The sequence below is a fragment of the Phoenix dactylifera genome, chromosome 6 (genome assembly GCF_051530095.1).
Source record: "Phoenix dactylifera cultivar Ajwa chromosome 6, Ajwa_hap1_PhDact_Kaust_v1.1, whole genome shotgun sequence".
Lineage (NCBI taxonomy): Eukaryota > Viridiplantae > Streptophyta > Magnoliopsida > Arecales > Arecaceae > Phoenix > Phoenix dactylifera.
The window spans coordinates 1477850-1492183 of NC_143195.1; the positions used below are offsets into that span (position 1 = coordinate 1477850).

General features: G+C 36.2%; 1 protein-coding gene across 2 annotated transcripts; it reads left to right on the forward strand.

Annotated features, from left to right (window-relative positions):
* The first annotated feature begins 958 nt into the window (after positions 1-958).
* Positions 959-11023, forward strand: LOC103713006 (SAP-like protein BP-73). 2 transcript variants are annotated; one of them, XM_088723064.1, is made up of 3 exons: positions 959-1121; positions 3234-3407; positions 9690-11023. In XM_088723064.1, the coding sequence occupies exon 3, from the start codon at positions 9731-9733 to the stop codon at positions 10751-10753; it is 1023 nt and encodes a 340-aa protein (XP_088579190.1). In that variant the 5' UTR covers positions 959-1121; positions 3234-3407; positions 9690-9730; the 3' UTR covers positions 10754-11023. The 2 variants fall into 2 exon arrangements, with proteins under 2 accessions (XP_088579190.1, XP_008797974.3); XM_008799752.5 differs by lacking the exon at positions 3234-3407.
* Positions 11024-14334: the final 3311 nt, after the last annotated feature.

The following is a 14334-nucleotide window of genomic DNA, read 5'->3' on the forward strand; positions in this document are numbered from 1 at the left end:
TTATACTAATCCAATTAGATATTTTTTTTATTAGACAGAAAGATACATCGGATTGCATTAGTTACTTTTGTCTTTATATTAGTTTTGATCCAAAGCTTCATAATTTATTGGAAGTGAAAGCTTCTAAAATTTATTTCTATGACTACGATGATGGCTGCTAAATTTAATAACCATTATTGCGTGTTGGTAAGAAAAACTTAATTTTACAATTTTTATACAAGATATTATCTATACTATATTATTAAGTAAAAAAGATATATTTCATATTAGATTTCATTTGTTAAGTTCTCTTATGGCAATATTTTTAGTCTCTCTCTTCATCAATAATTGTAAAAAGAATATAGATAAGAAGTTAGATATATATTCTGTATGTGCTTTTTTAATTGCTGTTGCTTTATCTCTCATTAATATGGTTTATCTTATGTACATTAGTTATATTTTCTTAAAAATTCTAATCTCTCATCCATATCTCCAATCCGTAAATATAATTAAAAAATTAAATAGATGTATAATTTATATACTCTTTTATTTGTTCCTGCATCTCTATCTCTTACTTGCATGATTCTTTGCATTCTCTAGTAGCTAGACCTTTTTGAAAAAATCTACATCCTCTATATGTATGTATGTACGTGTGTGTATGTATGTATATGTATATGTATGTTTATGTATGTATGTATGTATATAGATGTTTCTGGTTACTGTTGTACTTATAAATGGCTTAGTGAGATAAAGAATACGATAAGTATGCATGTATGTATCAATAAATAGAAATATCAATAGTCTTTTTACATCCTTTATATGTATATGTATGTAAATATGTATGTATGTATATGTATATGTATATGTATATGTATACGTATATGTATATGTATGTTTCTGGTTACTGCTGTACTAATAAATGGCTTAGTGAGATAAAGAATGGGATAAGGGGTTTCCTAAAAAATTCTCTATTTTATATCTTTATTCTCTCCCCGTCTGAAATCGACAAACGAACTCATCTCCCGTTCCCTGTTAGAAGAACTAAGCCCTAGCGTTCTTCGCTCTCTCCCACGGCGGTGCAGCGGCACGGCGGCGACGGCGGCGCCAGTGAGCGTCGGCAAAAGGGACGGGAATGCTCGGAGGTGAGTCTCTATCTCTCTCCTCCCACGCCCCTCAACCCTCACCCCTCTCCAGAATTTGCTCTTCCTGACAGTATTAATCAGTATGCAACGTATAGGTAACATTTGTAGATTGTTGTATTCCCAAATCTTTTTAGTTGGGTTTTCAATACGTAGAATAGGGACTTAGAGTTTCTTCGCAAGTAAATCAAATCAACCATGCTATGTTCGGATGAGTTGAATGACAGCTCCTTCCTCCGAATTAACCAGATTATCATTTCATACTCCATTGTTATAAGAAGTTTTTATGACTTGTGAAGCATTCACCAAACGTTGGTCTGCTGTTTTTTTGTAATAACTCATTATTGGAAGTCGTCGTTGCTTCTAAGACATTTTAGCAAATAGTTGTTCTGCCATTGTTTTGCGTTCGCCACTACCCAAGACCTGAGTTGGTGGCGGAATGGTACTGTGGCAATCTTGTTAACAATAATAGAGATACGGCAAGTGGTCAATGTCAAGGATGCATCAAGGGGAGAATTTGGACCAAAAAAATTGGATGCCCTGAAGGAAGAAGAAGAACTCGTGGCAGGATAGGAGGTGGGGAAAGCTGTACAGGTATGGGATGGGTTCACCAAACCTAAGATTGGACCTTGTTTTCCAATTAGCACATGATCTCCTTCAATTCTACCAGTCCATTTATGTTATAGTTCCAACTCATTGAGATCATGATCATGTTTCAATGAGACAATGAAGGACCAGTTAACAGAATGCATGATTTTTGAGAATTGAAGGCATATGTAAATATTGATAAATAAATTTGATGGATCAAGGTTAATTGGGAGTTAATATGTGCAGTGGGTTGTATAAAACAATCGATCCTATTTTTAATTGAGTTCCTTCACCATTACACCAACATTGTAGATAATCTTCATTGATTGCATATTTTGCAATAAGAAATATCTGAAAGGACATCAAATTAGGATATCTATACTCTATTGGCTCATCATTCTTCAAAGGTTATATTAGTGCTATCTAAAAGGTTATCAAATCAGTCCATGTTGGCTCATGTATATTTGTTTGTTTGTGTGCATATATGTTTATGTGGTGTTTGTGTATTTACATGCATGCGTACATGCATGTGTACATGTTGCCTTTCCTTGTCTTTGCTTGAAGCAACGAACAGTTGCCACCATTTGGTTAGGCACTGATGTTGAATATCAAATATCTGGAATATCTTAAATTAGCAAGTGGATTAACATGTTGACAAGCAATGTCCCTGATTTTGGTCACAGTAGATGCCACATTTCGAAGCTATAGTCTCCATCACAGTTATCTGAACATGAAATTGAAAATCTTGACATAAAAGTTGGTTATATAAGAATCTGATGGAAGTGTTGGTCATTATAAAGGAAGAGAGGAGGGCTGATAGCAGCTACAGTGGCAACTTGGAGATTGATGGTGAAAATGATAGTGATGACAATGAAGTTGGTCGACATGTTGGTTGATGGAATAGTAGTGGCATGGCTTGGATAAAGGGAAAATGGTTGATGGGTGGATATATAATGAAAGTGTAGCTTGACAAATAGAATGACTATCTTTTGCAAATTGTTTTAACTGCAGATTATATTTCAACTAATGAGTGAAGATGAATAATTACCTCAAGGAAATTGGTTGTCCTATTTTGTGATTATTTGTTTCAACACTTTGAAGCTGGTTACTGCAACCTCAGTTTAGGGCTAACATAGATTGCTTCTTGTTGTTAGGACATGATGTTTATTTGAGAGAAGAGGTTGACCTTTTCCTCCTTGAAGTTTATGATCGCAAGATTAAATGGCAAAGAAAATGACAAGATTAGGAAAGAGAGAGAAGGATGAAGCAACACTATCCCCATATGCATATACAGCCTCTTGATCACCTAGGATCAAGGCTGTCTTTCTATGTAGTCAGCTTGCGTGGTGGTTGCCTAAGTGACTTGTTTAAGCCCAAGCCTGAATATCTTGCAACCTTCCTCTTTTATAATTTTTCTTTTTCTTTTCCTTCCATGAATTTTTATTGAGTTGTTTCGAATTTCACTTCTTTTAACTATTATTATAAATTTATCTATCTTTAATTTTTTGTTCAATCGGAATTGCACAGGCTCCCACTTAAGCGGCTGGATACTGCTTAAGCACCATATATTAACTTGAGTACCTGCATATTGAGTTTGCTTTGCAACCTTATGAAACAAATAAGAGAAGTTGAGGATGATGGCCTCATCATATGACACTTGGGCTGAGGAGGTCCATTGGTTTTTCAAAGTTTCGAATTGAGGTTGAGTTCTTTGATTTAACAGATTAAACATGAAAATTTGTTGCATAGATTGAATGATTTATCTAGGCCAGTAATTCATTTGTCTGTTGACTGAGATAAAGTTTAGGATTAAACTTCAACATAAACAATTTGTTCAAGGTTCTCCTTTCATTTTTCATGCCACAATCTTCATTATACATGTCTGTCATCCAATTTCATTTTTTTTTTCACTTGGTCTAGACAATATCAATATCAATATCAAACCCAATATACCAACCTGATCGTGCCTAGCCAACATGCCAATCAACTTTGCTATCATAGTTAATTTTTGTTTCTACATCATTCTTAAGGTTGTTGTCGTTATTGTTATCACCCTCTCTTCCTTGAGATGATCTCGACCACCATCCGATAATCTTTCATTGCCAAGTTTTAGATGAGACTTTCAACTATCCTATTTAGGGCACTGCTATGGAGATTACATTGGAAATTTGGTTTTCATTCAATGTCAGTTGTGGTCAAATCATGAACATTATTTTCTCATATGCTAATTCACTCACTAAATTTAAGATATTTTGTACCCTTGATGTTTAAGGTGAATGCTTAACCAGATGATGTAAAATATTTGTTGCTTCAAATGATGACATGAAAAACTCCACTAGTGAGGGTTTCGCATTCAGAATTCAAGTGATGGAAGGTTTGCATGCAGTTACTTGTAACCTTATTGCCCCACTATATTCACTGCTCTGTTCCCATCTGACATGGGATTGCTATCGCGCCTAATGGAAGATGCAACAATGTGAATGACACCAGTCTCTTGTGAATTGCACTAGTCCACTGCTGCCATGTTATATGAAGGACTTGATAGTGAATATAATGGTGCAACTGCAACATAGCATTAGTCTTATAATATATCTATTCCATCTAGGTTTACAAGCGAATCCGTCTCCCTTTCCTTGTTAGGGAGTAACTTTGGTGTTACTTTTCATTTCCTCTCATGGTGGGTAGCAGCGATAATTCTCCTTGGTGAGCATTGGCATGATAAGTAGGAATGGTTAACAATGAGTCTTTTTGCTCTTCACGCCTCGACTTGCACTTTTGCTCTCATCTCCTCAACCCAACCCTTCCTCTCATTGCCCTTAACTCCCTTCACACTATCTCTCCTCCACCAGTCACCATATCCTCTACCCTTAACCTCTTCTAGTGAAAGACTTAGAAATTTTCTCTTTTTTGAGGTATTCAATGAGCACCATATCGATAATATCTATTAGAATCTAGGGGATGCTTTATTACAGGCATAAGAAAAATAGTAGTAGAAAAAGTCATGCCTATGGGAATGGTCATATTACAACTTATTCAAATTTTTGTTTGGTTAATTTTTTTTCAGAATAACATGTAAAAGTTAAAAATAGGCAAGGCATAGCTTATGACAACTCCACAATGCAATGGTTGTACTTGTTAGAAGCAAGCAGCATAACCATTCCTTGGTTTTGCCTGTTTATAAAAGGCTGTTCTCCAGGCATAAGGATTCAAGCCTTAGTCCTACTTTATGCCCACTGGATGCTGCCTAAAATCCTTCCCCTTTTTAACAGTTTGGTAACCGATATGTAGATAGAATAACCATAATATTCAAATAAATCCGATGATGGTTCCTTCCTCCAAATAAGCCAAATATCATATATTATACCAACTTGCATCGTTAAGTACTACAATCTCTTCTGAGTTCCTTTGATTATCATGTTGTTATGTCTAGCAAAGCATTTCACCAAACAGCTGGTGTGCTGTATTCGTAATAACACTTGTTATCTAATGTGGGTTTGACTTGTAAGACATTTTGTCAAACAGTTGATCTGTCATTGTCTTTTACATTTGCTGCTACCCAACATCTGAGTTGGTGGTGGGGTAGTAGTGCTGCAACAATCTTGTTAACTGATAGCGATATAGCCAGTGATGATGTTGTGGGTACCATCAAAATAGGACTTCTAACTTTGTGTGCCTTGTAGAAAGACAGCCAACTGGGGACTTGTCCAATCTAATGGGAGGAAATAAAGGAGGGAAAAAAGAAATCTACAATGTTGAGGGGGACAAGAAAGAGAATGACTACTAAGTGGGTTCTTCGTGCATAAGATTAGACCTTGTATTATAGTTATAACTAATTGAAATTGTTATCGACCTTTGACTTTCAATGAGGCAACTAGAGCTTTAGGTGGACCTTTTATCAGCACTGTTGCTGCTAGGTCTTAGTATTGGCACCATTGTCATGAGTTCTCTGTTGGTCGTAAGATACTGGTTTATTCTTTTAATTTTGAAGAGATTAAATTTCTACTTAGTATATGAATGTTTATGAGTCAACATGGACTAGGACTGGTCTGGTGTATATTTGACCTAGCATGGACATATCTTTCAAGATCAGCAAGCTGACAATGATAGTGCATAAATCCTAAGTGATTCGCTTCAAGTGTATCTAATTAATATCTAATATGAAACTAATGAAGATTAGATATATTGTTTGTGTGGTGGTGAAGCATTCCATTTAAAAGAAAAATGTAATAAATGCCTCCATGCAACTAATTCCATACATTAGCTTCCAATATTTCTTGATTTTTTTGAAATGATTGATTGGCATATAAGTATGCCTTCAAGTTTCTGATATTATCATACATTCTACAACCTATTTATGTTCTGGTGAATTGAAATTCCTGTCCTTCCAAAGATTTGTCTCATCCTCAAAAAATCTTCACCTTGAGGATCAAATTATTGTCACTGAAATTCTTCATAATGATTTTTATTAGGTCGGAATTTTTTAGTGACTAGGATCAAGAAAACATGTATGCATGAGCAAATTTTTAATATTTGATCTTTAGAGAAGTCATGGTACTAAAATCTATTTAAAACGTCATCCCTGACATCATGTTCTACAACCATTGTTTCACATCTAGGACATCGCAGCTTGAGTGTCTATGGTAAAATACTGTGACCTTGCACTCTTAGCCTTGCCAACCAAAATTAGCTTTGTAGTCTCATGTAATTTTGTGCTGCCAGCCATTAGATAACATATACAAATACATAGATAGTAAAAATGCACATTTAACTGCATGTTGAGATAAATCATGCTGGAGACAATTCAATTATATAACATTGGCAATTTAAAATCTTTGTCATTAAAACAAAAAGTTACTGATTTCTGTATTTTCTGGGCGAACCTTTTGCATTCTGTTACAATCACTCTTTGGGGAGGTCTTCCATCCAAAGTAATTATGGTATGTCTTGCAAATTAAGAGCTCTTATAGTACTTAATTCATGAACAAGGATATCTGAGTCACAAGCACCACGCAAGTTTTAAGTATATCCATACACACCAGATCTATCAAATTAGCAGTCATGAAGTTAATAAATAGTTTGATTATTTATTTATTTATTTATTTTTGTGAAGACTCATATTCTAATGCTTTGTTAAGAGGTTAAGGATAGGTTTTTAGTATTTGCTTATTTCTCCACAACAGCACCACCACTTATGGCCCCTAGCCCCTTTCACCTCTTTCTAACCATCTAAGGAGTGAAAAGACCTTTTATGCCCTTAGTTGGGAGTCTTCCATGGTGAAGACTAAACTAGGTAGATAATTTGCTAGTTCTCAAGTTTGGTTGGAGAGAGTAGGTTTTATTTTAACTTGTATTGTTTTATTTTTATAATAACTAAGTATATTTGAATTTATTTTCTCTTTCCAATGTTTAACTTTTTTTCATGCTTCTTTGGATGCTCCTAGAAATTATCACTGAAATTGCCATCCTCCCATCTGATGTGCTTTTGCTTAAATCTTTGATGCTCTTGTCAAATCAAAGCCTCATGAGTGGTGTACATTGTTGTTTTGTGCATTGCCAACTATGAGAACTCTTATCACCATGCCCCCCACAACCCAAAGGGGAAAAAAAGGAAAAGAAAACAAAGTCATTAATACGCTTGAGGTAGTTGACATGACATTTCACCATATTTGTCAAAAAAATTGTTTTTGCATAGAATATCCATATTGTTGGTAATTGGGAGGGGATGGAAATAAGGTGGGGTGGTACATCAGACATTCATGATGAGCTTTTAAAAATGTTGTCAACCCACCAAGTGATAAAAAATGTTTTTTTTAATCAGAAATTGAACTAATCAACTTTTGTTTTGATTTTCATCTATTTTATAGTTGACTGTTTAGTTATATAGTTTGTTTATATAGTTCCCAAGTTTTTCTTGTTATTATTTATGCTTACACTATCCTTTGATTTGTGGGAACCAATCAAGCATGAATAATGTTAATTGATGGCAAAGGGTTTCATGGAGCTGTCTCCAAGAAATTAATTTTATTTATTCATTCATTTATTGTTGTTTTCCTTGTTGTTCTTATAAATAAGATATTATTTTTTTAGGTTTCTCCTATGTGCAACCCTTCATAAATTTGATTTTCTTGCCTTACTACTGTTTTTCACTTTGTTGCACTTGATCATACCATCCACATCACTACCACTCCAACTTGGTCCAATTATAACTTTTATTTGTACATATGCCATTTCTGTATCATATTTCTGATTTAGTTCATTTCATATGCATATTTACATGGATAGTAAACACAAACACTCTAAACTTAACCATAGAACCATTAATTTGTTCAAAAAGGTATATGGATGTGAATTTCATACACACCCCCAGCTCAGTATGAGCCATCTCTTTTGTTTCAGGGGCTGTTTGGTTGCCTGCATCTAGGTTCTAGATGTTGCATCCCACTTGTAGGTGGAAAGATGGTGTTTGATTGCCTATAGATAGACTAGATTTAGGAAACTGAGTTGCACCCTAAGGCTCTTTCCCTGCATCCTAAGATGCAGCCAAAAAATGGCCGCATCTCAAGTTGCATGTTGTTGTTGCAACGTTAAAGTTTTACATCACCTCCTTTTCTCTCCAATAAGCATATAATAGTAATATTACTATGATTATAATGATAAAATTATCGTGATATTATTATAGTTCTTATTGTAATAGTTCTTATATGATAAACTAATAATTATCATAATATCATAGAGTAATATAGTAACATTATATATAACTATAATATCATAGTTATAATATGAAGATATAAATAATAATAATAATTATTTTATAGTTATTGTCAAGTAATAATTATATGGATTGATATTATATTATATTATAATATGAATTATATACTATAATATAATATGTTATAGTATTATGTATTATATTATATATTGTATTATTTTATATTGTATTTTATCATTATATTATATCACATTATTATATTGCATGTTATTATATGAAATTGTGTTATATCATAATTAATATGACATATAACTATATTATATATAGTAGTATAATAATTATATAAATATAGTATGATATAATAATATTATTGGAGGTAACCTTACCATGTTTATAGTTGTCCAAGGGTACCAGACCATGCAACTCCTGAAAGACTGATTGCCCCAACTGTGCAATTGATGGGTCACTGTTTGCAAGTAGTCTGATGCTGCACTAGCTTCCATATAGAAATATTTCATATGCTACAATAGGTAAATTTGCCTTCTGGTCATAGCATTCTGATGCACAGAAGTACTAATAGGTCATTACCTTCATCAAGAATACTTACCATGTGAGAAGTCTATCCTGACAATGAACTTGTGTCTCATTAAGTCAGCACCCTATGAAGCTTTATTGGGCTCTTACCTCAACTTTTGAACTGTGAAATTGTCCCAAATTCCATTATTGTTGCCGATACCCATCTTATGTTCCTTTTTATTATTCTAGCTATGACCCCAAGGAGTCATTAATGACACTCTCGAGGAAGCCTCAAGTGGAAATGCTCCAATGAACAATGTACTTCTATGTATTGCACATCTGAATCTTGTAATGTAGGAACCACAGTGAACAATTCTATAATGTTCTTTACGTTGCACCTGAAGATATATTATGACCCCATCCTAGCAGCTTGAAATTCCATGTTAGTCCTCCAGCTTAGCTGCAAGGTGAATCCTGTGAGAGCCTAAATCCGTCCATAGGTTTAGCAATATCTTCATGCCTCCATAACATAAGGCTACTAAGCTCCAATTTCTCCTAGACAAGGTATGACTTTTCTGCATCTAAATACTAGGTGGAGTTTTTTTTTTTCCTTCTAATGACCACTGTGACACAGCCCATCTGTTTGTAACTTGGTCTCATGGGATGCGTAGATTCACATATTTTATTCCTCGAGACAACATGGCTAACAAATAATATATGCATATAACTGAGTAAACAGAGCACTACTTCTCATGCAGGTTATCTAGTCTCCGATGGGAAATGCCTTCCATGCCCAAGGATGTCAGGAAGAACTTGTTTTCCATCATATTTTTCTTACGGAGATCCCATACTCTATCGAGGCACTAATGTCGTACTGAAGACGCTCCCTGTTTATGGTTCAAGAAGGGTGTCCTTTGTCTATAATGCTAATTCTAATAACCAAAGGAGGAACCCAGATTTTTCAAGACGACAGAAGGGGTCTTCCAGGGGCAAGATCAAGCAATTCCAAGATCAAGAAAACTCTGAGAACATTGAAGAAGCAAATCTTTCGTCTTCTGAAAATGGGCCACTGCTTTCTCTAGCCAGCAATCCCAGGTATCAGGCCACTGCCACTCCAGGACGAAGGGAGAAGGAGATTGTTGAGCTGTTCAGAAAAGTCCAGATCCAACTACGAGAGCGGACAGCTATCAAGGAAGAGAAGAAGATTGAAGCTGCACAACAAGGGCAGGCAGAGAGGGGAACTGTCGATTCCCTTCTAAAGTTATTAAGGAAGCATTCAGTTGACCAGAAGAAGAAGAAGAATCGTAAAGAAGAAGATTTTAATCTTGAGCAGCCAGAGAGAAGCAATCCGTTGGATGAGCAAAATTCAAATTTTTTTGGCCGTAATAGTATCACTTCTGAGGATGTTCATGAGCCAGACCCAGTTCCTTTCACTAGGCCGGCATCAAATTTCAGACGCAAATCTCCTGTCCCTAGAGTAAAGTTCCAGTCTGTGTTTTCAGCTGAGGAGGATGTCAGCTTCACTTCGTCCGTGAAATCCCAAGAGAAAGAGAAGAAGACAGGAAACAATGAGCCACAGCCGACTCCTGATCTGGAGTCCATAGCATTGGATGGACCCGATGAAGTATATTTAGGTGATCAATCTGACACTTCTGATACTGATGAAACGTCCGAAGAGACTAGCAAATCATCTGCAATAGAGGAGAGTCTTGACTTGGGCTCCTTGAAACTGCCAGAGCTGAGGGGCCTTGCAAAGTCTCGAGGCATCAAGGGGTATTCGAAGATGAAGAAAGGCGAACTCCTGGAACTTTTAAGTAGTTGATGGTGCTTGATCATATGACAGAGTAGTAATATTAGTCTTAGATGCAGCTCATCATATGTTTTGTTTCCGGCATCTACATCACTGCCGGTATCTGGTTTCTCTCCCTTTTTTTTTCGGACTGCCCGAACTCAAATTTGAAAATCGATGAGATGCTTTGTTTTATGTACTAATGCGGTAATTCTGACATATTGTTCTCATTTTGTTGGGGGAAATTACTTATAACCTGTCATCTGTTTACTGTAATTAGAATCCTCGTTTTGTTGCTATTGAGTCCTAATTTCTCTGTTTCTGTTCCAGAGGTTAGTTTCAAATATGTGCTCTAGGTCTGTTTGAAAATGTTTCATGCATCTCCCAAGGCCATCCTATTCTTGATCCCTGCCTGTTAGCCATGTCGAGCCCTCGAATTCGGAGGGCTATATATTTCGTTTACCGGCTTATGTGGATTGTAAATTCTTGCACAACATGATCTGCTGATTAATAGTAAACTATGGGCTATCATGAGACTAAATTCGCAAATGTATCTCTCATGAGAACGTTCCTTTTTCACATACAATGAAATCTATTTGCCCTGCAGAATTGGAGATGCCGAAAACTAAAATATGGGCTTGTAGACGAATCTTCACAAATTTGATAGATTTTTCTTCTTCCTGCCTTTTCCAACAAAAGAACTTCGGTACACGTATCACAAGTAGAATCTATTCGATCATGCCGCCGATCAATAGATACAGTAAACTATATCTTCTTAGGCTCAAATATTAGAAAATTTTCATGCTCATAGAACATTGAACCTGACTTCACAAAGAAAGAATCTGACATCACTTAGTATGCTAATAATTTTATAGCTTCGGTTTGAAGATATTGGCAGAGATTACTATTAATTTCCTGATATGAGTAATTAGACCAATGCAGGAAAAGATTTGCTGCATCTGACACTTTAGGAAAGAAGAGGTGGGCATATGATCTGTTAAAATGGGAGAGGCTGACAGTTGAGCTCTAATCATCATGGTCTGAAAAAAAACAGACACTAAAACAAACAAATCTATTTTATTGACAGGGGTAAGCTGTGGGTGGAATTTAATTATTTATAACTTTATCCAAGCACCTACCTATATATAAAATGCAAATTAATTGCCCAAAAAACCATGTCACGAATCATATGCATGTCCCAAAAGGGGAAATAAAATGTCAGGCACCAATACATGTTGGAACAAAACTAGAAATAAAAGCTATATATTCTGACAGCAATGAAACCCATGGTAGACCAAGGCCAAAGAATAAAGATGGAAGTTGGAGTAAACTTGTTTTGAATGCTTGACAGGCAGGACCTTGCTCAAGCTACTTGTGCTAATTGTATGCAGACCTGAAGGAGAAGGTGCATTGGTGCAAAAAGAAATAATGATTCGTAATTTATGGTTGTTTATTAAAATAGAGACTACTTTTAATCGACTCATCAGAATTTCACATACAATCCTTTCCGGCATCGGCATTTAGGGCCTGATGATCTGCCAATTGATAGAGTCCATTCACAAATTTTGATGCCAAGTTTCATGTCTTCGGGTGGATATGGGTGCATTGAAGTGGAGGTTGCCATTTTATGAGACCCATTTTCTCAATTTCATCAATGCAATAAGTCTCAATCATTTTGACATCTCATGTGTATTCTACATTGATTATTCCTTATATTTTAATGAAGTTCTGAAATCAGGATTTAGATGTTTTTGTTAAATTTTGTCAGCGGTCTGTTGTATAAGGCAATGTAGAGTTAGTTTAAGGTACACTAGAATTTCAATGGATCATATTTTGCAGAGTGGTTTCTTGACATTCTTCCACCTCTCTCTCTCTCTCACGCACACATGCACACGCTTACTCTTCTCCTTCTGCTTCTTCTTTCACTTTAGTATGCAGTCTCTTCTGGTCTGCATCACCATGAGATTGGTACCACAAATCGCTCCAAGAAGAAGCGAAATTAGATAGGTATCAATAACTTGTAATCTCCGTCGTTGGCTTTTATCGATTCTTTGTTGTATGCGAACTGATGTCGCATTGCCTACAACTCTTGCTTTGCCCTAGTCGGACTTATAACCTTTCTTACTCTTATCAGTACATATAATCTTACTTTTTTTGGCCAGTCGGTTGCTCTTCACATTTCTCCAAATATATTTCTTGTTACCGTCATCTATACTCCACGCAGGTGCGTCTGCTCCCCCTAGAATGGATAAGAAGTAAAGGATTTCTCGAAGCAACTCCCCTTGTTCTAGGCCCAAGAGTTCTTAAGCATGTTTGCAATTACGATGGAAAATGGATCAAGCAAGAGTTACATGTAACAAAAATTGTTTGACAGCAATTGAACTGCTTTATCTGATCCATGCTGTGACATAACAAGATTTTAATGTGTGATCATTTTTTCTTTTTAATGAAGTTTCTTCTTCTTCTTCTTCTTCTCCACTGCTGGTAATTGCATGGAAATAATGGAAGAGTAACCCATGTCAAACACTAGTTCGATCTTCTCCCAAGATCCCCAAGATATGGAACTATGGAAGTACATGGAACCTCTTTACACCGGGAAGGATCCATAGCCATGTTTGCAGTTAGCCATTGACATATAACAAAGAAAGGTTTCATGCATATAATATATATATATATCAATACAGGAAATCCACATACTCAACTAAAAGCACGTACACTCACGAGCTTCCCTTACAGAAGTGAACCCCCTACAAAGCATCCATGGGCCACGGGAAGCCACCTATTAGTCCAAGCATCCAACGACCTCACCATATTTTAAATAACAATCGCCTCATGCAGCTTATTCCATCATAGCATACGATACAAACCGCCAAAGCTTCGACATATCCGAGAGGAATACATCGAGCATCAGCGGTGGCCGCCCAGGGTTTTGCCATGGCCAACACCGGGGCCATGCCCAGGGTTAGTAGGCAGGTTATCTCCAGCCAGGTTATCAACGTATAGAGCCTTGAAATTGGTGCATGGGTGTTTCATCTTGATAGGAGAGCACTTGGGAGATATTGGTGCAAGCCTTTCCAGCATCCTCGAGCTAGTTGGATGGAAGAGATACATGAGGAGAATGACCGTTGTTAGAGCTGCCCTGAGAGAGAGGTTCCTCGCAACTACGGCCATTGGTTTTACGAACGATTGAAGGAGAGGTTATGGAAGGAATGGGAGAGAACGGATGCATATATATGAGAAGAGCCTCATATTCTCTTCAATATATATAGCAGCAGACTGACTATTTTTAATGGCGAACTTGGAGGACCCACACTATACCGTGGAGGCCAAAACTAAAAAGAAACAAAAATACTAATCTGGCCAAAGGGCAAGTGTGTGAGCTTCTTATTTATGTCATCATACAATAAGATACATAGCAAGCGTCTTTTCTATACATAGTCTCGTGTTTGAAACTTTCTGACGTAGGATTACCACAACTAACTCAAACATGTCTGTACTGTCCACGAATGAAATGCTAGCCCATGCTTGAAAGAATATAGCTAGCTGTGGCTTTACTTGAACTATGAAGGAAAACAAAAAAAAAGGAGGAGGGGCTGGTGGAGTTTTTCTTTTTC